Consider the following 26,238-nt stretch of genomic DNA (forward strand, 5'->3'; position numbering starts at 1 on the left):
CTGAGGGATATACACATTCCCATGGATCCACTGCCCTTGCTTTCCTGCGTCGCAAGGAAAAAGCTGCACTAGTAGGCAATTGGGAGTCGATTGGCATAGCTTTGTAGGAGATTCAATTTTTGGGCCACATTGTGTCGGCTGATGGCATTTCTATGAATCCTACTATGGTTAAGGCAATTCATTCTTCATGGCCACATCTTCGAAATGTTCATGAGATCTGCAATTTTATGGATCTTTGTTTGTACTACAGGAAATATGTATAGAACTTTGCTGAAATTGCTTCTCCATTGCATGCTTTGTAGAAGAAGAATGTGCCATTTAGATGGACAACATTGGAAATTTCAGCATTTAATGCATTAAAAGATAAAATGACTTTGGATCTCAAGAAGTCATTTGTTGTGTAGTGTAATGCATGTGGAAACAGCATTGGGGCCGTTTTAGTGCAAGATGGCAATGCAATTGCTTATGAGAGTTGTGCTCTCCATGATGCAAAGAGGCATTTGCAGGTATATAAGAAAGAGCTCTTGGCTATAATTTATGCACTTTCTACATGGAAACACTACTTTTTAGGGGTTGATTTCACGGTGCATACAGACCATTAGACTTCGCGCCACTTCTTAGCTCAAGATGGAGTTATCTAAGAAGCATATGCGGTGGGCAAACTTCTTATCTATATTCCACTTTCAAATTGTGTATATAGATGGCAAAAAAATGTAGTGGCTAATGCACTGTCTCGTAAGCCTCAATTATCAACTGTCAGCATAGTTTATCACACTGAGTTGCATGCCATGAAGGATCAATATGCTACCGATTCATTGTGCGAACCATAGCATTGCATGTCTCGATCCTCGTGCACTCTGCTGACAAACTAGTATCAAAGCTACGGCAAAGGAGTGCACGTGGCTTGAGGTAGGCAATAGTCGATAGGTTAGTCTTGACTAGACGGATCAGGCATGAGCTGAGACAATCAAGCGTGAGTTGTATCTGACTACAGGCAGGCGACAAGATCTATGATTGACTACATGTCAACATCAGCAGGCAACATCAGGCGAGGGAGCGACGAGTTGGACACGTCAGCCGTGAGTAGGTGACGGCCTGGACACGGGCTGGGCAGGTCAGCCGTGACCAAGCGGGTGCAGATCACGCGGACTTTGGAAATGTATATGATCAACTTTGCAATCGCCAGAGCTATGATCACTTTGTACTTTGAGAGGGCTTTCTAATGATACATGGATGATTGTGTGTCACAAAGGACTTAAGGGCCAAGGTGATGACTAAGAGTCATGCTCCTCCTCATGCAAATCATAGAGGTATCGATGCCACAGTTAAGACAGTTGAGCACTTCTTTTATTGGCTAGCTTTGAGGCATGATATTGAATAGTTTATCAGGACATGCATAGTATGCCAAAAAGTCAAGTATGATAGACAAAAGATGACGGGTTTATTGCAGCCCTTGCCTATTCTTGATAGACCTTGTTGAGCTAAAAATGTATTAGCTTGACTTAAACACCCCCAAAACATACAATATTAATGAAGCAAACCTTTTATTTTAAAAAGAAACGTGATCCTAGAGAGTTATTATGTCCCACATGCAAAACCCTAATTTGGGTGTCCCAAACTCTCTATAAATAGGCATGCAGCCCACCAATCTCCCTTAATCTCGTTTTTGCAAATTTCAGGTCTTTCAGCTTGCTGCCCACACCCCGGATGCGGAGGACATCACGATCCAAGCTGGCCATTGTTGTCTACAACAGCCTAGCACCTGTTTCCAGTCTACCACACACTGTTCGGAGGTGATTTCAGCCTATTGACTGCTACTGCTAGTCTCCTCACTTGCATTTTGTCTTTCTCTCTCCTGCACTGTCATCTGCATCAAGTCGAGCCTTCCTTGGCTGCGTTTGCCGATGTTTGACATAGAAAGGCTGCCTTGCTACGTTTTGGGATCCATTTGGAGTACGACACACTCTCCATCTCATTATCCCTACCCTAATCCTCCAGATACAGGAGTTTGTAGTACACTATTCACTCTCTACATAGTGTGTTTGCTGCATAAGCATTGTATATTCAGCAGTCATTCGTTTCATTACCATTTGTATTCATTGTCTTTTGAGTTACCCAAACCCTAACTATGTTCTATATTATCAGTTTGTGTTCTGATGCCATGTGTTCGTCACATGGTATCAGAGCCAAGTTCTCTTTGAAAAACCTTGGACTTGATCAGAGAGCTCATTTGCAGAAGCAAGAACAATAGAAGTTTCAAATGACTTTGAGCAATTACACACCACTCCAGACTCCACAGCCAAGCATGTCAAGCAACTAGTAGGAGTAGGCCTCCCAACTTGCCCCTGCTAGATCTGGCATGGGTGGAGAAACTTTGGACTACCATTGAGTCCATCGACCGTACAAGATTTCAACCCTGACAATCTCATCCTTATGCATAGGGCTCAACGAAACAGATTGAAGGTAAGTCTGAGTTTCCTCCTTTAGATTCAATGCACAGAACTATTGACCATGCAAGTACGACAAAATCTCCACTTCGGACTGGCCATACTTAAAGTGGAAACTGGCACGGATTATATACCACTTCTATCTTACTTCTTTTCTCTAGTGCCATGTATGCACAATCTCGTTTCTGATTCTATGGTATCTAATTATTCTATTCCTCATGGTTCGAGAGATCTTCTTGAAGAAGGGGTAATACATAACATCTTTTGGTTTGGGAGTAATGAGGAAGATAGATATTTCTTTGAAAACTCCAAACAAGGTAAGGAAAAGAAGCAAGAACTTGTAAGTATCCCTTCTCTTCCTTTTCCTTCAAATAATTTTGTTTCTCATTGTCATACTGAAGTAAGTATATCTCATTTTGTTGCATTTAATGGACAAAAGGAAACATCATAATGGACAAAAGGAACCAATGATGTTTCCCACATCTTCACCCATCACAAATCCATTTGGGCTCCCACCCATCCCTCCCTCATCTTCCGCAACATATTCCTTTCAGCCTCCATTAAGTGCACCTATGTTTCCACCACACACCACACCGGGGGGTTCTCCATTAGGCATAGCCTTTAGGACTCCTTTCTCCTATTCAAGTGGTGCACCAATGATGGGAGATTTGTCAGAGTGAAGCAATGCCAAAGCGAATGACTAAGACAAAGAGTGAGCAGAGAGAGAAGAGAGGGAGGGAGAGAGAGAGAGAGAGAAGTGAAATGCAGAAAATCTGCAGTGAGGAATGCTGTATAAGGATGCAGAAATATACACGAGTGCAAAGACAATATCTGTGTATACGGCTGATTCATTCAATCCGTCACCTCTTCTCTCCAGCCTCTCCACTGCCCTCACACCGCTTCAAGAGGACATTGTGGTTCGTGGTTCGTGGTTGTCTTCATCATCTTCCTTGTGCTACAGCACCCTTGTTCCCTTGTATCACATTCACTCCATGATTCAGAACTTCATCATTCCATTCATCAGAGTTTCTTCTCTCCTCTCTTCTCTTCTCCATGTTTGCTGAGTGCACTCCGTCTTCCTCCCCGCAAACCCTACTGTCTCGCTGGTACATCATCTTTTCACATGGTATCAGCGCTAGATATGCTCAAACAGCGGCAAAGGTCCTCCACTCCGGTGAAGGCAAAGACAGGTGGCAGGTTCGGCGTCCACTTCTCTTCTTCTTCCACTATATCAATATCTCGTTTTTGCAGGTTTCAGGTGTTTTCAACTTGCTGCCCACACCCCTTTCACGGAGGACATCGCAGTCTCAGCTGTCCCTTGCTATCATCTACAGTCTAGCACCTGTTTCTAGCCTTCCACCCGCAGTTTGCAGTTGTGTACAGCAAAGCGACTGTTGCCGATCACTCTCCATTCAGAAAACAATCTCGTTTTTGCAGATTTCAAGTATTTCAGCTTTGCTGCCCACACCCCAGACGTGGAGGGCATCGCGGTCCAAGCTGGTCATTGCTGTCTACAACAGTCTAGCGCCTATTTCCAGCCTATCACACACTGTTCAGAGCTGATTTCAGCATATTGACTGCTGCTACTGTGTTTTCCTGCGTTTTTAGTCTTTCTCTCTCCTTCAGCATACGTTTTTAGTATTTCTCTCTCCTCACCTGCATTTTTCTACTGGTTGCAACCTCTTACTGCTGGTGGCATCCTCCTCCCACTCACAGCTCCCTTCCAGCCCTTTCACTACCCTTCACCCCTTGAGGCGGACATTGTAGTTTATGGTTCGTGGCTGACCTCTTCCTTCTTTAGCAAGGCACACTGGTATCCATGGCTTCTTTACCAACAGATGACCAGACTATTGGGTGCTCCTACTGTGGCATCACTGGACACACCACCGATACTTGTCGATTTCAACCTTTGCTCCCCACGCCCCCCCCCCCCCGAGCATATGCGTCTTCCACCAAGCACTCCTTGTGCCACCTCTCCTTTCTAGGCCACCGAGAATGTTCTACATCAGTTACCAAAGTACTATGCTCAAGGCAATAAGACGCATCCGATGCGCACTAAGTCCTTTCGGGCACATGGAGGATCGATTGGCGCTACGACCTCCTGGAGATCGTTGCAATGCCAGTAGCAGTCTTCTCCCACTTATTTTCAGGTACAGTGGCTTCTACGACCTACAGATCTGCAGTCCGCTCCATCGAGAGACAGTGATTGTTTGATACCGTCTCCTCGTCAGTCCACTCCTTCGAGAGACCGTGGTTGCTCAACTCCTTCCTCTTCTTCAGCTACCCAACCCGCTCCACTGAGAGACAACAACTGTTGCCTACCTCTTGCTCATTCTGAGCCCCACCCTTCCCCATCCTCGACTACTTAGCTTCGAGAGGCTACCTCTCCAAGCTCTTCAATACCCTAGATACCTTCTTCGGCACGACCAGCAACACTTCCTTCGTCATCAGACATTTCGGAGTCCGTGATCCATGAGTTTTTGAATTCCCTATCTACTTCAAAGAGGGATGTTATTTATTTGCCCTCAGAGGGAGCATCTACTTCTTCGACTTCAGTGGGGGCCCCTCCACCTCCCAACTCAGAGGGGGAACCTACTCCACATGAAGTTCTTCACCCATCCTCTACTTTCTTGGGGTGGCTGTCTTCGACCAGTCATCTCTTCTACTGATACCCAGGATCTTCAAGTACCACCTAGATCGGGACCACGAAGGTTTAGTCGCGACTTGGTGACAAGGCCTTTGTATTCCTTCCAACACGGATGCACGGAGCTAGTGGCTTCTCTCCCAAGGTTGAGTTTCGGGTTCTCCAATTCACTCCGTCTATCGTTCTTTACTGCAGGTTCCCTTTCCGGTGGAAATCTTGGATCTTAGGGATCCTCTACATCTTCTTCCTCCTCTTCTCTTCTTGCCTTGGTCACTTGGTCAGCATGGAGCCACCTCCCGAGATCGAGTACGAGCATATCCTTATGGTTCTCCGCACCGCACAAAGTCCGACATTCCTCCTATGCATTGCATGTTTTCATCATCTTTGTACTAGGGCGCTTGGGCAAGTGAACAATTTCCCCACGAGGAACATTATCCAAGTGGCACCTGCTGCATGAGCATTCTTCAACATGTAGCATTGCATCTCCACCTCACTCCTCTTGTTCCCCTTTTTGGGCCTAAGAGGGGGTGTTGAGAAACCCTTCAGTCTTCACCCGCAGTTTGCGTTTTTGCGTTTTGTGTTTAGGGTTTGCAGCCCCAAAAAGGAGCCCCATCCTAGACTGACTATGCCTGTTTAAAGGCCACTCTCATTCATTCTTTACGGCTGATTCATTCAGTCCGTCACCTCTTCTCTCCAGCCTCTCCACTGCCCTCACACCCCTTCAGGAGGACATTGCGGTTCGTGGTTCATGGCTATCTTCATCACCTTCCTTGTGCTACGGCACCCTTGTTCCCTTGTATCACATTCACTCCATGATTCAAAACGTCATCATTCCATTCATCAAAGTTTCTTCTCTCTTCTCTTCTCTTCTCTTCTCCATGTTTGTTGAGTTCACTCCGCGTTTCTCCCCACAAAACCTACTATCTCGCTAGTACGTCATCTTTTGACATACGGGGCCGTCAATGCAACATCAAAAGCCATCAAGGTTGAATCCTCAACCACCTCCAAGTGGAGAAAAGTAGCTAATGAGGAAGCAGCCACCACTGCTCCGTAAACATTTGAAGATTTCTCCTTCTGCTCCTTCTCCTTCTTCTCCTTGTCAGAGCAATCCTTCTTCCAATGACCAATTTTGTAATAGATGTGACAAGTAGACTCCTTTTCTTTGTCCTTCTTGGATTTTTCCTCCTCCTTTTGGTCCTTCCTCTTCTTCTAAGAGGATTGACCAACCAAGGCCTTAAATTTAGAAGGATTGGTCCCTTTCAGTTGCTTCTTTTGGACCAAGACTGTAGGAACTAACTCTTCCCACCAAAGATCTCAAACCGCCCTAAAGCAATCAAGGCAAAATAAAAACCACTGAAGCGGGGCCGTAATTGTGAAAGAAGAGTTATCGCCATGTCTTCAGAAGTGATCACCTTCCTTGCGTTTTGAATGTGCATCTAAAGCTATCTCAACTTGTTGATGTGCTCCCGCATAGAAGATGACTTGTTGGCACTCATTGTCCGCATCTACACTTCCAAGGGAACTCGCTTCATGACAGTTATCCGATTATACATCTAATCAAGCTCCAATCATATCTCCCGAGCCACCGTCAAATGCTCAATATGAGAGATAACAGCTGTAGTACATGAGAGATAAAAACAAGCAAATGAGAGCATTCAGTTTATCCCCATGGGCCTGAGCCTTTGCCAACTCCACCTTATCATTGGAAGATCTCGCAAAGAAGGATGATGAATAGCCTCCGTAACAAGCTCCGCCAAATCATATGACTCTAGAATGGCAAGCATCATGACCCCCCAGATGCGATAATTCTCGCCATCGAGCTTTTGATCTGATGGAAGAGTCGCTAAGATGGGCACCTTCCGGTTCAGGATCGCCTAAAACTTTGTCTCGACATCAGAGGTCAGGGAAAGAAAACTGATGCATTTTTCCCAAAATGCTTCTCTTAAAAATGTGCTCAAGAGGTCTATTCAAGAGAGGTAAGCCGTCCAACATCTAAGTACGTTGCATAAGCATCAGATTGCCATAATTCACATGTCCCATACAAACATGCCATAACTTTGCATGTGACATAGCAGGAGTAAAAGTAGAAGCCAAATAGACTGACTGATTAACAGAGTAAGTTTTACCTACAATGCTTGCACAAAACACAAAAAGCAGCCCCCTCTGACTGTGGAAATACAACCTGCTAGGACTCTTGTTCACTCGTCCCAATCCTCCTCCACCCGCCAGAGCCGATGAAAAGCTAAATTCTGCACTTGAAGGCCCAAAACGCAGCCTTCTTCCTTCTCTAACAGCAAAAACCAGTATCAACTTCAGCAAATCTTCTCCTTTCTCGCACGCCCATGCTCGTTTCAGCCTTGTTCTGATGTGCAACCCTCCTACTCGCACTTGAACAATAGTGGGGCTATCCATCCTTATTTTCCCATACTTCAGGACACATTGACTCAATAGGATAAAAGCTGATTCAAAACCCTTACTTAATGCTAAATCTTTTGGAAAAATCAAACCAACCACCCTCTCCAAAAAAAAAATTTCATTGATGATTCCATCCACCTTTGCAAGACTTGGTAGGCCCCTGGGCAATCGACGCGCACCCTTGGTCCGACGCTCTGGCCTCTCTAGGATAATCACTTGGGCTTCCTTGGTAAGATAACCATCACCTCTGTAATCTTGGTAGGCTTCTGAGCAGCCGACGTGCAACCTTTGCCCGATACCCTGGTTGCTTTGGGGTAGGACACCTTGGGGTAAAAGACTATATGTTCAGGGCTTATTTCTCATGGCTCTTTTTTGGGCTTGAGAGGAGGTATAGAGCTAAAAATGCATTAGATTGACTTAAACAGCCCCAAAACATACTTACTTAATGAACCAAATCTTTTATTTTAAAAAGAAACGTGATCCTAGAGAGTTATTGTGACCGACATAAAAAAACCCTAATTTGGGTGCCCCAAACTTTCTATAAATTGACATGTAGCTCACCACTCTCCCTTAATCTCGTTTTTAAAGATTTCAGGTCTTTCAACTTGCTGCCACACCCCGGATACGGAGGACATCACGGTCCAAGCTGACCATTACTATCTACAACAGTTTGGCATCTGTTTCCAGCCTACCATTGAGGACATTGCTAAGCACAACAATCAATGATAGGAAGGAAAGCATTACATCCTTGGACATCTAGATGGACGCTAGTAGCATTAATCATGGTGGTCATGAACTCCAAAGCAACTTAGCATGAATGCACTAAGGGCAGTTCAAGATTAGGGCAGCTAAGTCTTATAAGACTCAAGGCCCTATTGTGCACATTATTGTGTGACAACCACTCTTTCTTTGCCCATTGGCCGACGCATCCATACACTGGGGCACAATGGGATGGTGGTACGGGATGCCACCTCTTGGGACATTGTCATGACCCAATAATCAATGTCAGATGGAGGAGAGAGAGCCTATATTGTTAGGCCAGTCATTTTTTGGACAGTGCGGACATCAGTGCCACGTCAGCAGGTGCCACATCAGCACCTGCAGTTGGACAGGTTGCTGCAGTTGAACAGTATTTACAGCAGTCGGCCTTCTGCAATTATTTCCTATTTTTCGGCTATTTATAGCCGGTTTTGTGGCACACTTCAGCATTCATTACTCAGATTCTGATCTTGAGATCTGTTGGCTAAGACAGATTGTGCTCGGGCTAACGGAGATCGAGATCATCAAGTCGGAGACATACGCAAATATTTCCTCTGCCCCCTTGTGTATTTCTACACTCTTATACAGCATACTACACCGCAGATTTTCTACGTTTACACTGTCTCCTTTTCTCTCTCTCTCTCTCTTCTCTCTGTGTTCACTCTCTCTCAGTCTTTGTCCTACGCTTCCGCATCGTTGTACTCTAACATGGTATCAGAGCGGTGAAGATGGACTGACTGAGGGCTGTACCTATCTGAAGAGGAGATTTCAGCGCGACACAAGGCTGCGTTTCCAGGTTTCAAGGCCAAGCGGGAGGGCTGCACATCGGATCAGGGCTGAAGTGAGCGTGGGAGTACGGGAAAGGAGTCTAATCAGTGAATTTGCTGCATGTTATTGCTGTTCGAAGGGGAGGAAGGCTGCGTTTCAGGCCTTCCATTGCAGATTTTACTTTTTCATCGCCTCGGACGGGTGAAGAAGGTTTGGGCAGCGGAGGAATCAATCCTAGAAGGCCGCATTTTCACAGTCAGAGGGGGCTGATTTTGCGTTTGTGCAGGTATTGCAGGTTAACATATCTACAGAGACTGATTTGGAGTTCCAGGCGATCATGGACAGGAAGGTGCCTGCTCTTCCATCAGATCAAAAGCTTGAGGTGACAATTACCGCATCTGGCGGGTGATGATGTTGGCCATTTTAGAGTCTTATGATTTGGCGGAACTGGTGATGGAGGAGATTAACAGGCCCTCGATGAGGGATGAGTCCAAACTCTCTTCCAATGCTCATGCGGAGTTGACCAAGGCCCAGTCTCATTGGAACAAACTGAATGCCAAGATTCGATCTTTTATATTTCTGTCTTGCACCACAGCCATGATAGCTCACATCGAGCACTTGACGGTGGCTCGTGAGATACGACTGGAGCTTGACCAGATGTACAATCGGATGACCCTGATGAAGAGGGTTTCTTTGGAGGTACAGATGCGGACTTTGTCCGTGAATATGTCTTCTTTGCTTCGGGAACACATCAACAAGCTTCGGCAGCTTCACATGTGGGTTCAAAATGCGGAGAAGCCTATTTCCTCTGAAGACATGGTGTTAGATTACGAGAACAGATTTCTTGAGACTGATGGAAGCACGAGTGTTCTTCACCTCCCAGCCATGCCTAGATAAGTGCTGGCCCTCAAGCTTATCTCTTTGCCAGCCGTCAACTTGCTGGAGTCCTACTATTTCTGGACTCCCTCACTCTCTAGGCTCCCCTTAACCCCGTTCGGGCGCCCAAGAGCCCGGACGGTCATTCTCGTGCATGTTCCCCTAAATTTACCTTAATGTAACATTAAATATCCCTTTTAATGTCACATTCCACACTTATGACATTAATGTAACATTAAATATTACTTTTAATGTCACATTAATGTCACATTTCCTTCCCCTTAAGAATCGGTTTCGTCCTCGAAAACGATATTTGGAAGGTCTAATTGTAAATCGGGAAACCTTTTCTTTAAAGTACTTACTCGCTCCCATGTTGAGCTTTCCTCTGAACAATCTTTCCACTTAACCAAACATTCTTGATAAATAGTATTCCTCGTTCGTCTATTACGAACATTTAATATTTTTTCTGGTTCATGTGGATTAGATTGGTCATAGAATAACTCCTCAATATCATCATTTAAGATTAGATTATCCAAATCACCCAGCTTCTTTCTTAGTTTGCTTACATGAAAAACTGGATGTATTTTACTACCAGCAGGTAGTTGGAGCTTGTAAGCCAATTCTCCCACCCTTTTAAGTATTACGAAAGGACCACAATACCTTGGTGAAAGCTTTGGACAATGTCCCTTTTTCATAGTTTTAGTTTGTTCAGGCACCTTAAGATAGACCAATTCTCCTTCTTCAAAGAAGATGTCTCTTCGATGAGGATCTGCATATGCTCTAGCTCGACTTTGAGCCTTTTTAATATTTTCTTGAGCAAATTTTAGCATATTATTCATATCCTCCAAAAAGTCTTTAGCTGCCTGAACCTTTTCCTTATGCAGTCCTACTGCAAAAGGAGCTCTGGGTTGAAACCCATACATCAACATAAATGGACTATATCCAGTGGAAGAGTGTTTGGCACTGTTATATGCAAACTCTGCTATCGGTAAATACTCTTCCCAATTAGTTTGCCTTTTGCTTACATATGCCCTAAGCATATCTTCAAGAATTTGGTTAACCCTTTCAGTTTGCCCATCTGTTTGCGGATGATCCGCCGTACTCATGCTAAGTTTAGTATCCAATTTCCTAAATACCGCACGCCAAAAATGACTATCAAATTTTCTATCCCGATCAGAAATTATATTTGCCGGAAGGCCATACAATCGGTATATGTTCTCTACGAACAATCTAGCCAATTCTGGTGTTTTAACATCAGTTGAAGTTGGAATAAACCTAGCCATTTTGGTTAACCTATCCACAATTACCCACACAGAGTCGTGCCCCCTCTGTGTTCTAGGTAAAGCAACAATAAAATCCATGGAGATACTCTCCCATTTTCCCGAAGGAATTTCTAATGGATGGAGAAGTCCTCCCATTTTTAATTTTTCAGCTTTATTAACCTGGCATTTATTACATTTGACCACATAGTCAAGGACGTCCTTATTCATTCCAGGCCAATAGAACTGCCTTTTAATAAGACTATAAGTCTTATTAACTCCTGGATGTCCCGCACTAGGGGTATCGTGATACTCAAAGAGTATCTGGCGCCTTATTTCTATATCTTTCGGGACACATACCCTACCCTTGTAGAGTAAATAACCATTATCAATGGTAAAATTCTTCCACTTGAATCCAGTTTGAGCAACCCCTGATGCTCCATTTCCTAGTTGAACATCCTCAGATATTCCTTCCTTAGTAGAAGCACTTTCATTTGGATCCCCATTTTTTATTGCTTCCCATATGTTGGAATATGCCGGATCAACCTGACATTTCCCTTTTAAAGATTCAAGCAAGTTGGAAGTGAACTGAGTAAAACTCAATTCATTAATGATGGGCATTCTGCTGAGTGCATCAGCTACTATATTATACTTTCCTTTTCTATATCTTATTTCATAGTCGAACTCTTGGAGGAGTTCGGCCCATCTGGCTTTACGCCCATGTAAATCTGGTTGATCATTAAGCCACTTAATGCTTTCATGATCCGATAAAATCAAAAGTTTGGCACCATACAAATAGTGCCTCCATTTCTTCATTGCATGTACTATTGCATACAGCTCCCTCTCATAAACAGAATAATTCTGTTTTGCACGATCTAATTTCTTGCTTTCAAAAGCAACTGGTCGACCTTCTTGTAATAAGATCGCGCCTATTGCCTTGTCACTGGCATCAACTTCAACCACAAATGGTTTATTGGGATCCACTATTAATAATACTAGAGCTGTAGCAATAGCTACCTTAAGTTTTTGAAAACTTTCATTTTGGTCTGTTCCCCAATTAAAACTTTTCCCTTTCCCTTTAAGTTGGTCTGTCATTGGAACGGCTATTTTGGCATAATCTCAAATGAATCTACGATAAAATCCAGATAAACCTAGGAAGATCTGCAGCTCTTCCAGGTTCCGTGGAGGTGGCCATTCAATAATTGCCCTTACTTTTTCTGGATCCATGTTGATTCTCTCTTTCGAGATTATATGCCCTAGATATTTAACCTCTTGTGCAAAGAATTCACATTTAGTTTTCTTCGCATAAAGGGAATGTGTTCTTAACAGTTGGAATACTAATTGTAAGTGTTCCAAATGTTCTTCTCTTGATTTACTAAAGATCAAGATATCATCCAAAAAGACTACTACAAAATGTCCTAGATAGGGCCGTAAAACACTATTCATCAGCTTCATAAAGGTAGCTGGTGCATTAGTGAGGCCAAAAGGCATCACCAAAAAATCATAATGCCCGTATCTAGTACGAAATGCCGTTTTGGAAACATCTTGTGCCTTAATTCTTATTTGGTGATAACCTGATCTTAAGTCTATCTTTGTGAAGAATTTTGCCCCTTGCAATTGATCAAAAAGATCTTCCATTCTGGGCATAGGAAATTTATTCTTCACCGTTATTTTGTTAAGTGCTCTATAGTCAACACAAAGTCGCATAGAACCATCTTTTTTCTTTACCAATAAAATTGGTGAAGCCCAAGGTGAATTACTGGGTTGAATAAACCCTTTATCCAGGTAATCCTTAATTTGTCTCTCAACTTCTTGATGCTGTGTTTCACTTAACCTATATGGTGGTTTTGAAATTGGGTGTGTATCCTTATTTATATCAATTGGGTGATTTATTTCACCCCTATCAGGTGGAAGGCCACTAGGTAAATCAGAAGGAAACACATCTTTAAAATCATCTAACAAACTGTTCAATTCATTATTTACATTCAATTCGCAAACATAAGAAAATTGTTGCTTTATATTACAAAAAGTAAAAGTATTCTATACAGGAAGAGACCATAACATATATACCTCACAAACTTCTTTCTTTATCAGCTTCTGAACTTCAGTAGAACACAGCAAAGGATTATCAGATACTTCATGTTCACCTTGAATGACAAAAGTCTTACCATCCCTTTCAAATTCCACTGTATTATGGTGATAGCTACGTTTTAAGGATGGTTCCAATCCCCATAGCCACTCCCTCCCTAGAGCAATATCAGCTCTTTCCATGTTCATTATTTGGAAATCAAGCTTATCTTTATATCCTTGAATCTCGATTTCCAAATTGGATACCATTGTATCCCATATTTTATTGTCTTGGCCTTGCATCATACGCACAACGTATTGATACTCGCTGTTTTGTTGGGGAAGTTTCAATTTTTTGACAAGTGCATAATTTATAAAATTATGTGTGGCAGAGTCATCAATCATGACTCTAACCCGTTTTCCAGCTATCAATCCATGTACTCTAAGTAAATCATGTGGCCCAAAAGTAGGCTGCCACAAAGAAGTTGACATACAACACTTATGTTGTACATCCATGTGCAAGACCTTTAAAGATTCATACTTTTCATGACCCTTTAATTCTAAGGTCTGCACTACATGGATTTGTTTTTCTTTTCCCTTGCCCTTGTCCTTTTCTTTGTCTTCCCCCTTTTTCTTTTGAGGGCAATTCCAAGCAGCATGGTTAGGGGATAGGCAATTAAAACACAATTTTTGTTTTTTGGCCTTATCAAAGTCATCAGGACTTAGCTTTGGCCTCATATATGGTTTCTTTTCAAAAGGTTGTTTTTTACCTTTGAAAAATGGCATTTTTCTTTTAAATTTGCCCACAAATTTTGAGGTTTCTAATTCCTTAGACTTGGGCTCCATATCAGTGAGACTGGTGAGTGTACCTGGACGCGTACTATCTTCATAAATTAATGCAAATTTAATTGCCTCTTCAAGCGTCTTCGGTAAACTCCGTTTTACTTCCTTTTTACAGGCTTTATCCAATCCCCTAATGAATCCTCTTGTTTTTTGGAATTCATCAATTCCTTCTAGTTTGAGGATTATCTCACGATATTCCTCCAGATATGCCAGTAGGGGTCGTCCCTTTTGTCTGACATAATCCCAATCTTCCCAATTTCTTTCCATTTCATTTTCAGGAAGAAATTCTTTTAAAAAGACGGATTCAAATTGAGCCCAAGTTTCAGGTATTTTATTCGCCTCCTTTAAAGTTCGCCACCACTTATATGCTTTGGGCCCCAAAGTTAAACTGGCCTCCAGTGCTTGGAGATGTAGTGGGGTATTTTTTAATTTATGTAAATCTTCCCATTTTTGGAGGAAATTAAAGATTGTATCTTTATTCCTATCTTTTTCCTCCCCGTAAAATTGAGGTGGTTTCATATCTTTTAAAACCAGATTATCCCTCAATTTATGATAGGTTTGGGGTTCTTTAGAATCTCGAATGGTCACATCTAAATCTTTGGATGAAGATGGGACATCTGAGATTTCTATCTTATTTTTATCTTTTTCCAACAATAAAGTTAGCTGAGATTTTATTTCAGTAAGTGTTTGAGTTAAAAACTCCATTTGAACCCCCTGAGTTTGCACACGAGCAGAAAGATCATCAAATTGCTCTCTCGTGGCAAAAAATTCTTCCCATTGTTCTTCTTGTATGTCTGGTTCATGGGGATCTACCATAGGTTGATCCCCGGAACTAGAACTTTCCGTTACCCTTTCTTTCCCTTTTTCTGCCATTAATACACTGAAATTGGAAAGCAAGAATAAGAAATTTGCATACAAGATAAAATACTTCCCTGATTTTTAATGGCAGACTGTGGCTTCAGTTATGTATGAAGGCTGTAGTTTCAGTTGTGTATGAAGTTTTCTGCCTGTCTCACAGCAGTCGCAGTCCTATCCGTCTCAGCAATCTGATACTGGCGGCTCCCTTCTGATCTAGTTGGTCTTCGCGAATGCTGACGGCTCCACGCTTGGTCTGGTTGGTCTTCGCGACCCTGCTCCTTTCGTTTTTTTTTTATTTTTCTGCCCGTTTCTGCCCGTAACGTTTCTGCCGCAGGTCCCCGTAACGTTAGACCAATATTAGATGTCACTTACATGACGTGGCGCTGCAATTTTTTTTAAAATTTCTTTGAGAGCCCGTTTTTTGACGCGACGGGACGGGGCGCTTCTGACTGATGGCCCGCTTCTGACTAACGGCCCGTTTTCTGACTGACGGCCCGTTGACTATTATCGACGTCTTAATGACCAGCAACCCCAGCGATTGTTTTCGTGACGAATCACGTCACGTCTTCACAGCTCCTGGTTCCGACTGCTCACGCGATATGACCAAAACTGTCGACCTGACGGATTCTTGTTTGATTAATGATCAGAAACATAGGCTCTGATACCAATGTTAGATTACGAGAACAGATTTCTTGAGACTGATGGAAGCACGAGTGTTCTTCACCTCCCAGCCACGCCTAGATAAGTGCTGGCCCTCAAGCTTATCTCTTTGCCAGCCGTCAACTTGCTGGAGTCCTACTATTTCTGGACTCCCTCACTCTCTAGGCTCCCCTTAACCCCGTTCGGGCGCCCAAGAGCCCGGACGGTCATTCTCGTGCATGTTCCCCTAAATTTACCTTAATGTAACATTAAATATCCCTTTTAATGTCACATTCCACACTTATGACATTAATGTAACATTAAATATTACTTTTAATGTCACATTAATGTCACACATGGCGATCACTTTACTATCCCAGTTGCCGCCACGATTTGGTACTTTTTATTCCGCTCTTATTGCTTCAGGGCGAGAGTCGACTCTTCAGTGGAAAGAGTTGGTTCCTATGGTCTTGGACCAGGAGGAACAATTAAAGGGACAAAATGCTTCCAAATCAAAGGCATTGGTTGGTCAAGCCTCTCAGAAGAGAGGGAAGGACCAAAAGAAGAAGAAGAAGGAGGACAACAAATCCAAGAAGGACAAGGAGAAGGAATCAACTTGCCATATTTGTGGTAAGACCGGTCACTGGAAGAAGGATTGCCCCGACAAAGACAATAAGGATACCAAGAAGAAGGACACAAAGGACTCTGGAGCGGTGGCTGCACCCTCATCAGTTGCTTTTCTACACTTAGCAGTCATTGAGAACTCTACACCGACAATTTCTGATGCTGCGATGACAACTCCCCAGGCTCGAGAGTGGATTGTGGACAGTGGTGCCTCACGGCACATGACTTCTTCTTCCGTTGGTGTTGCCCATTTACGGCCTTCGTGTGAACAGATTCTCATTGGAGACAGCTTTTCTGTGTCTATTGCTGCGCGGGGTGAAATGCAGCTTATTCCAGATGGACATGGTGGTACCCATGCCTCTGAGGTGTTGCATGTGCCAGGATTGGGGTATCATTTACTTTTTGTTCATAAGATTTGTGCTCTTTGTCTCTTGGTGGAGTTTGATAGTGATACTGTTCGAGTCCTTGATCGTGGATCGAGGAAGGTTCTCTCTGCAGGGTATGAGGAGAATGGAGTCTACAAATTGAAGTCTTCTTCAGCTCTTATTTCTCTTCTTCTTACTTCTCAGACACAGTCTGAGCTATGGCATGCTCGGTTTGGCCACCTAAACTACGAGTACCTTCGAAAGGCGTCGCGAGGGTCCTTTGTCTGAGGCTTGCCGGACATAGTAGTGAGCCATCAGCCATGTGTCTCTTGCATTCCTGGGAAACTACATCGGGATGCGATTCCTAACAAAGCTAATAGGCGGTCTACTTCACCCATGGAGCTTGTATCTACGGATCTTTGTGGCCCGATAAGGACCGAATCCCTAAAGGGGAGCTTGTACTTCATGTTGATCGTAGATGACTACAGTAGGATGACTTGGGCCTATTTCTTGACTTTGAAGTCGGAGGCTTTCACTCATTTCAAGGATTGGCTTCTTTTTTAGGAGAACCATTCTGACCGGTGAATGAAGACCTTGCGTTCAGAGAAGGGAGGTGAATTTATGTCTAATGAGTTTGCTCGTTTTTGTGCAGATAGGGGCATTCACCAGGAGTTTGCTAACACCAACACTCCCCAAGAGAATGGCATTTTGGAGCGGAAGAACCAAAGTGTGATCGAGATGGCACGCACCATGATGGAGCACCGCGACAGACACCTTAGTTTTTGTGGGCCGAGGCAGTGGCTACCGCAGTTCACATCCTTAATCGATCTCCCACTTCGGCCGTTGACAGGATGATACCTTTTTAGGCTTACTTCGGGGCTAAGCCTGATGTCTCTTATTTCAGGATCTTTGGGTGTGACGCTTATATGCACATTCCGAAGACGCAGCGTGATAAGTTCGAGACGCTTCTCGATGACAAGTTTTTGTTGGCTATAGCTCCCAATCCCAAGGTTATCGTTCGTTTGATCCCGTTAAGCGGGATGTCTACACGAGCCGAGATGTGCAGTTCGTGGAAGTACCGGCCACAAAGGGGGGTGAGGAGCACCCCGTCCTTGGAGATCCAAGGGAGAGTTGGGCTCCCGAGACAGTTTCTTTGGAGCCAGAGCCTCTTGATGGAGATTCTTCTTTGGATTCAGAGTCTTCTCTTCCACCGGCCATCCCCGAGGAGCTTCCGCCAATGGAGGTTCCTGAGTCTTCAGCAAATGGAGAGCGACGGGGAGAGGTTCGTCCTCCTCCTCGTTGGGCCCGTGACACCCTCCCTCTACAAAATTAGTTTTTTCCGAGCGGATTTGGCCATTGGCCCTAATAACAAAAAAACAGCAGGGATCAAGGGGGTCCCTGAGGAGTGGGCACCACAGGATGGACCGCGGAGGTCACGGAGGAACCAGCCACATTCTTCGGAGCTTGTTTGCTCCAGCTATTGTTTACTGACCCATGTTATGCAGGATCGAGAGCCCACTTCAGTGAAGGATGCTTTGCAGTCTGATCATTGGCGGAAGACCATGGAAGCCGAGTTGGAGGCTATTGAGAGGAATGGCACTTGGTCTCTTGTGCCTCATCCCTCTCACAAGAAGGTGATTGGTGTCAAGTGGGTCTTCAAGACTAAGTACCTTAGCGATGGTTCTTTGGACAAGCACAAGGCTCGCCTTGTTGATAAAGGTTTGCTCAGCGCCCAGGCACTGATTTCCATGATACTTTTGCCCCCACTGCTCGTATGGCGACTATTCGAGCTGTTCTTGCCTTGGTTGGCCATAGGAGATGGCATGTTTATCAGTTGGATGTGAAGTCGGCCTTTCTGAATGATGACTTGCAGGAGGAGATCTATGTTGAGCAGCCTCCTGGCTTTGGATCCTCGGATGGGAAAGTTTACAAGTTGAAGAAGGCCTTGTATGGCCTCAAGCAGGCTCCGCGTGCATGGAACGAGAAGATTGACTCGTTTCTTCAGTCAAAGTTGGGATATCGACGCTCCAAGGCCGATTCGCAGCTTTATGTGCACACTTCCGAGGTTGGTCGTGTGATGTTCGTGTTATATGTTGATGATTTGATTTTAACAGGGAATCATGCACAGAAGGTCCGAGAGACCAAGACAACTTTACATCAGGCATTCGAGATGACGGATTTGGGGCTTCTTCATTTCTTCTTGGGTCACGAGATTTATCAGTCTCAGAGGGGGATTTTCATCTCTCAACAGAGGTACATTCAAGAGCTCTTGGTGACTTTTGAGATGGAGACTTGTCGGCCCATGACTACTCCTATGGATCCGAATTGGAAGGCCACTTCACACTCAGATTCTCCCGTGATGGATGCTTCACGCTACCGTCAATTGATTGGATCCTTGATTTGGCATCTCAACACTCGTGTTGATCTTTGTTTTGCTGTGGGTCTTTTGACAGGGTTCATGATGGAACCCAAACAAGTGCATTGGCAAGCTGCCCTGAGAATTCTTCAGTATTTGAGAGGAACCTCTGACTTAGGGATTTCTTATCCCGCAGATACAAATGCTTCCGATCTGGTTCTTACAGGTTGGAGTGACTCAGATTGGGCTGGAGATGTGGACCACCGACGGTCTACTACAGGCTAATGTTTTATCTTGGGTACAGATGTTATCTCTTGGAGTAGCAAGAAGCAGCCCACGATAGCCCTTTCTTCTACTGAGGTGGAGTATCGAACTGCATCTTCCACCACATGTGAGGTTGTGTGGCTTCAGAGATTGTTGGAGGAGTTTGGTTGCCCCCAGACTCATCCTACTCTTCTGCGGTGCAACAATGAGAGTTGCCTTGCCTTGGTACGGAATCCAGTATTCCATGCCGGACGAAGCACATTGAGATCCAGTATCACTTCATTCGGGAGAAGCTTCTAGATGGGACCATTGATGTGGAGTACTACGAGATCGAGGATAATCTTGCAGATTTGTTCACGAAGATGCTTCCCCAGGCTCTTCTTCGGCAGCATTCCAAATCCCTCAGTCTTTTCACCCGTCCAGGATCTGAGAGGGGGTGTTAGCCAGTCATTTCCTAGATAGTGCGGACATCAGTGCCACGTCAGCACTTGCAGTCAGACAGGTTGCAGCAGTCGGGCAGTATTTACTGCAGTCGGCTGCATTTAATGCAACCGACCTTCTACAATTATTTTCTATTTTTTGGCTATTTATAGCCGGTTTTGTGGCACACTTCAGCATTCATTATTCAGATTCTGATCTTGAGATCTGTTGGCTGAGACAGACTGTGCTCGAGCTGACGGAGATTGAGATCATCAAGTCGGAGACATACGCAGATATTTCCTCTGCCCCCCTTGTGTATTTCTGCACTCTTATACAGCATACTACACCGCAGATTTTCTACGTTTCCACCGTCTCCTTTTCTCTCTCTTTTTTTTTTCTCTCTCTCTCTTTCTCTCTCTCTCTCTCCTCTCTCTGTTCACTCTCTCTCAATCTTTCTCCTACGCTTCCGCATCGCTGCACTCTGACATGTATATAGGCTGAAATAAACAAAACAATAAACAGGTTGGCCAGCATTTAATGAGGTCATTAATGCAAGTTGGCCAGCCATAAATATGACGCCTACTCAGAACTGAAATGAACTCGCAAAGTATGCCCTCATCTCTTCATTGACTGTCCAAAGCGAAAACCATCCTCGAGTTTGGCTAGCGTGCCATCCGTGTCCCATTGGGACTGTTTGGTGTCAAGAATCCCAATGGGGAGGCTACACCTATCCCATTGTATGTCATGACTTGTGTACAAACAAAGCAGGCCAGCATCTCACTGCTAGGTCCTAGCAATCTTGACGCAGCCTCCATAGGAAAGAAGAGCCATAGGCGAAGGAGGAAGAGACCCAAAGCTAAAGTCACGCTCAAAACTGAGAGTGCTACGACGCTACCTGCTGGAAAGAAAGTCACTGACGCTGAGGCAGAAACATCAACCCCAAAGACGGCTGAAAAGGGAAGTGCTAAGGTCGGGGAGTAACCCAACCCGAAGTGCCAACGGCTCACAAGCTGGATATGGAAATGAAGGACCTGAAATAGTTTTAACTGGGCTTACAAATGATACAAATGGACCTTTCTTACGGACAGAAGAAGCAATGAGCAATCAGCGTTGTGCACAGTCAACACAAGTCACAAATCACAAACACACAGACAAGTCAGTGTCTTCTTGACAGGTGATGGCTGTTAGAATTGGTCACTGTTGGTATTGGCAAATCAATAATGAAATTCAGCATCCAATCACCTGTAAACACACAGGACATACCACACAGCCAGACAGAAAGAGAAAAAGATGCTGGTAGAAAGATCAAGTAGTATACAGCTGGCCAAATTCCCAAAAAGTGTAGCTCATACTAGCCAGCCACTGCAATGATGACATCTCATTGACACTACTAGCCACTACCATCGTACTAACAACACAATAAAATATGCATTTACCTGAAGACTTAACAGAAACACTGGAGTCGCATAACAAAGCCAATATGATGCAGGGCAATGCAGTGCTACAAAAGAGCAAGTCACTAGCTAGCAGCTACATTGAGAATACTTGGCACAACTGCATGACTTGAACTTGGCAATGACAAATCTTACTAACAATTACTTTGTGATTGTTCCATCCACATCGGAAATTACAATCCTCGTATTCCATTTCCACAAATAGATTCGAGCATCCACCTGTAGATTATAGAGAAATGAGAGACCAGTCTATTTCTGTCAGGATAAGAGAGGACTTAGCAACCAGACGCAAACAGAATCACACAAGGAAAGAAGCAAGAGCATTGCAAACCTGTGTGTTTCCCAGAACTCTAGAGAAAGTGAAAGTGACTTTGTTTGGACCATCTTTAAGGTTCAATGATGCAATTTGCTCAGATGTTGGAACATAAGTACGCATTTTTGGTTTTGGTGTCCACCTTGCATAACCATTTTTCCGTAGAAGCTCTTCAGTGATATGACTTTGAGTAGCTATATTGGTCGCCACCAGTAATGCCTCCTCTTTTGAAGGTAAAGAAGCCCTTTCATTCCTAGATTTCCTGAATGAAAGAGGCCACAAGCTCCACCAAGATGGAGAAGGAACCACAGCAACAGCTTGAGTATCTGCAGCCTGTGAACCCGCTGCTACAGAAACCCCTTCATTTTTTGTTTCGGATTTCTGTGACACATCGGTACTGTCATCCTCCTGGTTGATCTCCCCAGGAACAGCAATGGCAGGCTCATTCATGCCTTGATGAGAGATAGCGCCAAGCAGACTTGCTGACTCACTAACAGCAAGTTCCTTGTTGATTGCACATTTCATACCAGTGCCTGAATTATCACCAATATGCACCACACTTTTACCTTCCTCATCCTCTACAACCTTCGGATCAGAGAACCCTGGTCCATTCATCGCTTCTGCATCCAAAATCACACCAATCCTTCCCATGCTGGACTCTTCTGGACCTGAGTGTGTAAAGGACCCCTTTGGTGCTTCTAGTATATGCTGCATTCTTTGTACATTAGCTATAGTTAGGTAACTATCGTCTCCTGTCATCAACTTTTCACTTTCATTTACTACTATGCCTGACAGTTTATTGTTCTCCTCCTGCAATCTTTCCTCCGTACTTACTACGCTGGCAATTACCATGCTCTTTGCCACTAGTGAGCTGGAATAGCTAACAGTAACTGAAGAGCTTGCAGACATCATCTGTAAACCTTCACTCAGTGATTCCTGTGCTTCTGTGGAAGCAGTGCATATAGTTGCATCACTTGATCCATTTATGGGCAAATCTGCTCCTTCCATTTCTGAGTTGCCTGAAGTCCTTTCTCCACCCTGTGATTCCTCTTTATCATCGATGATTTTCAAATCAAGTAAAACAGTTTTCTCTGGCAATCCTGAATCTTGGTTATGCCAAGAAACAGTCCTAGATATTGCCTCCTGTATGTGTGATATGTTTTCAAACATCTGGAAGTCTGATGCACTTTCTACTAAGACGTTGTTGGCAGGTGTACTGCCATCTTTTAGCATAGCTGCAATTTGGGGACCAGGGCCTTCTTGAAGTTCTCTTTCTTCCCCTAGACCTGACTCTGACATACTAGAAGCTGTCCTTGATGAAGATAACCTGACAGCCCCAACCTGTATTTCATCACGTGTGACTGCTCTAGAGAGAGAAGCATCCTGCTCCACATCAATCTGTGCAACATCATTTCTTAATGAGAATGTAATCGTAGGCTGCTGCTCTCTTGCTACAGTATCTGAGGAAGCCGCAGATGGCATTCTCTTGCTTGCACCATGTCCTGTATGATGAGGCCCTATTGTCTGCTGTTGTCTTTCTACAGGCACTGTTTGAGCTGAGGAAGGCACCAAAGGAACCCTTGTGCCTCGGTCAAGCTGAGTAGAATCAGTTTGCGATGAAGGATTCCTAAGGTCAACCCCAGATAATGTGGACCCTGCCACTTGCGGTTCGGCTGTCTGAGATGCAACTCTATTTGTGGGGTCACCATTATTGGAGCTTAAGGCACCAGTCAGCTGCTCGTTGTGCAGCGCTGATGCTTCTGCAGGATGATCACCTAAAGATGGTGGAGGAGAGACTGACGCAGGAGGTGGCAATGCCAGAAGGTCGTCCAGGGACTCCATCTCAAAGTAGGCCTCGCCCTTGTTGTCGACGCGCATGTAGAAGGTTGCGGGGACATCGTTAACCAAGATCTCAACAATCTTCTCACTGCGGCGGAGGGCGTTCTGCAAGTCTCCAAACTTCACACACCAGGGGGAGCTCTTAAAGGAGCCATCAGCCTGCTGCACAACGATGATGTCAACAGCACCGCCAAAGGACTGGAAGGGGCCACCATACATGCCCTGAGCAAGGTAGCTGCGAAGCATCCCTGCACGGCTTCTTCGCCGGACCTCGTGGTCCTCTTCTTCCTTGCCGTCGGCTTTGTGTCGTTTCAAATTGTCCTCTTTTTCATCTGCGTCTGCTTGTTCTTCTTTTCTTGCTTCTTCTGCTTGTTGTTGTTGTTCGTCTCTGCTTCTTCTTGTTCTTCTTCTCTTTCTTCTTCTGCTTCTAATCGTTGCTGTTATTGTTGTTGTTGTGATTCTTCTGCGTGTTCTTCTTCTCTTTCTTCTTCTGCTTCTGATTGTTGTTGTGATTCCTCTCCGCTTCTGCTTGCACTTCTTCGCGTTTTCTTCTGCTTCTGACTGTTGCTGCTGTTGTTGTTATTCGTTTCCTCCTCCTCCTCCTTCTTCTGCTTGTGCTCCTTCTTCTTCTTCTTCTGCTGCCGCCGACGACGATGCTGCTTTCGCGTGCGTCCCTAGCTTTAGCATCCTTCGCCAAAGAAAATAATGCATTTTGCGTCGGTGATGAAGGAGGGACATTCTGAGCATTTAGTTTTGCATTTCAGAGGTAGATCCTCTCGCTCTGTCTCGTCCTACGTCAACCCGCCACGTCTTGCCTCCGTCTGTGCCTCTTCGAAGCCGTCTCCCACGTGGAGGGCCGAGTCATCCCCCTTCCATAAAGTACACGTAATCCGATGTGGCGCTGATAGGTCGACTGTGGACGTCATTAATTTAACAAGTATCCGGATTCCGAATCCATCAAATGGTATCCGAATCCCCTATCTAAGGGGTGTTACACCCGCACACGGACTACTAAGGTGGGAATGGGCATAGAGCAGATATGGCATCAGATGATTTGCTTGGACTCTGTCCCTCGAAGTGAAATCTCGTCCACCACTATCTCCATGGACTAAAGGCATTGATCACTCTCTTATCGCATCAAACTTCTGTACCTTCAAGGAGACCAACAAAGGCCTTCATACAACTATGAAAATGCACACCAAGTGAGTGTATGTCTATCTAAATGCGTTTGCACCCAACCTAAGATGAGATGCATGCAGCTCTCTCTCAACTAGTACCTTGGGATAAATTCCTACCATGTAAAACCTCCCTCTCCCTCTCCCTCTCTCTCTCTCTCACTCATATGAACAAATGACCTATCATGTTAACATGCACATTATAAAAGCCAACAATGAATCAGCAAAGCCATTTTGTCTAGATTGATTTCTTGTTGTTATGTGGCAACTTCTACCTATCATACTCTTTGGCACATGATGATGGCAAGCATCACATGTTGCAAACCGGTAGGAAGGTTGTCAAACACACGAGTGGAAAATGTCCACTCTAAAGGGTAAAATACTAATTCAAGAAGAGGACCAAAAATCCATTGTAAACCATGCCTTCTCTTAAAATTATGGGCAAGTTAACAATCATTCAAATCTAATAAAAATTGTTGCGCTAGTTGTTAAATAGGCTACTACAATTCAATCAGCATAGTGGAGATGTGGAACTTTTTGTTTTTTGAATGTCCATTTTCTTGCATTGCTACATGAACTCTATCATGGTTGGAATGATTATCATGTGGCCTAGTTCTTGCTTATTTCCTACTTTCAAAGGCTACCATCATCATTCCTCTCATCAATGCACTACTTCAAGGGGGTCACAAGACAAATTCTGATTGCTAATTCATACTTCTCAAAGATAATCACATTAATGGGTACTCTTTATCAATAAGTAACCAACATTACCCCCCCAACAATTCAAACATTCTATCTAGGAACCTTTGTAGCCCACTCACTCATTGTTATATGTGTGCTACCATAGTTGCCAAATCCAATTGCAAAATGGTATGACATTGTCATTTTCTTCTTACAACTTATTTCTTCATGTACCATACGTACCGTGCATGAACTTCACATTGGGAGGATAATGAAGGAATGGAAAAGTGTTCGATAATGTTATTCCAAAGTCCATCATGAGGTCCTACCAAAGTTCCAATATTTGGTCTCATAGTAAAATATAAAGTCCATGCCTCCTAGATGAAGTATTTTAATTAATGTTTGTGTTGTTCATTCTCCATTGTGTATATTTAACTTAAGGTGCTCTAGGCCTTAATTTTTAATTAAAGAGTGGCTAACCACATTTTTTATTGTAAGGGGATCACTCCTCATGTTTGGTGTAATCCTTATATTTTATTGGATCATTCTCATTGGCTAGAATAATAATAACAAAAATGGATATAAAACTAAGACATTAAGATAGTCCTCTTAACTTACAAGCAAAGGCATTTGCTTGTAAGCATTTCTTAAACTTAGTTAAAGTAAAGACAAAAAGAAACCACATCCTCAAGTAAAATAGGTTAAAGGGCTAAAAGTGTTCATCAAGAATCTTTCACAATGGAAAGAAAAATAAAATATCTAAAATTTGCTCAACAACTATGAGACATAGGATTGCCTATTTGGAAGATATATTAAGAAAAATATAGCACCAATCATGTGCACAAAAAACAAGCTTTCTCTTTTAGATGGTGCCTTTTTTGTGATCTTTTTAAAGGACTAAAAAATGCATTGATTTGACAACCATAACATATTATTAATTTTCCTTTCAAAGTCATGTAGATTTTGTTTACTTGATTAGTTTAGGACAATTTTGTAAATCCTTGAAAAAACATAATGCCATGTGGTAATGTGCAAATTGAATCGCACAATCATATCTAGAACCATGCAAAAGCACAACTAGTGTGATGAGATTGGACCATTGGCATTGATGATGAAAAGCATTTCTAATAAAGACTAGCAAGCACTTTAATTATATTTAAGTCTACATTTAG

At 43.7% G+C, this 26,238-nt stretch overlaps 1 protein-coding gene across 5 annotated transcripts in view; it reads right to left on the bottom strand.

Moving 5' to 3' along the window:
* LOC148020185 (phosphatidate phosphatase PAH2-like) overlaps window positions 1–23,999 on the bottom strand; it is a 63,256-nt gene extending 39,257 nt beyond the window's left edge. For 2 of the 5 annotated variants that reach the window (XR_015694936.1, XM_087700492.1), the window contains exons 1-2: window positions 21,390–23,998; window positions 21,204–21,277 (exon numbers count right to left, since the gene is read on the bottom strand). Coding sequence is in view for 2 of the 5 variants with exons in the window: in XM_087700492.1 (XP_087556618.1) it covers window positions 21,204–21,277; window positions 21,390–23,456 (2,141 nt within the window). In the remaining 3 variants the exon portion in view is untranslated. Of the gene's footprint in view, window positions 1–21,203; window positions 21,278–21,389 lie in introns of all 5 variants that reach the window. The other 3 variants (XR_015694934.1, XR_015694935.1, XM_087700491.1) reach the window with 2 other exon arrangements.
* Between the last annotated feature and the right edge of the window lie 2,239 nt (window positions 24,000–26,238).

Source organism: Lygodium microphyllum, chromosome 19, assembly GCF_053477565.2.
Source record: "Lygodium microphyllum isolate KBCC chromosome 19, Lygodium_microphyllum_v1.1.10, whole genome shotgun sequence".
Lineage (NCBI taxonomy): Eukaryota > Viridiplantae > Streptophyta > Polypodiopsida > Schizaeales > Lygodiaceae > Lygodium > Lygodium microphyllum.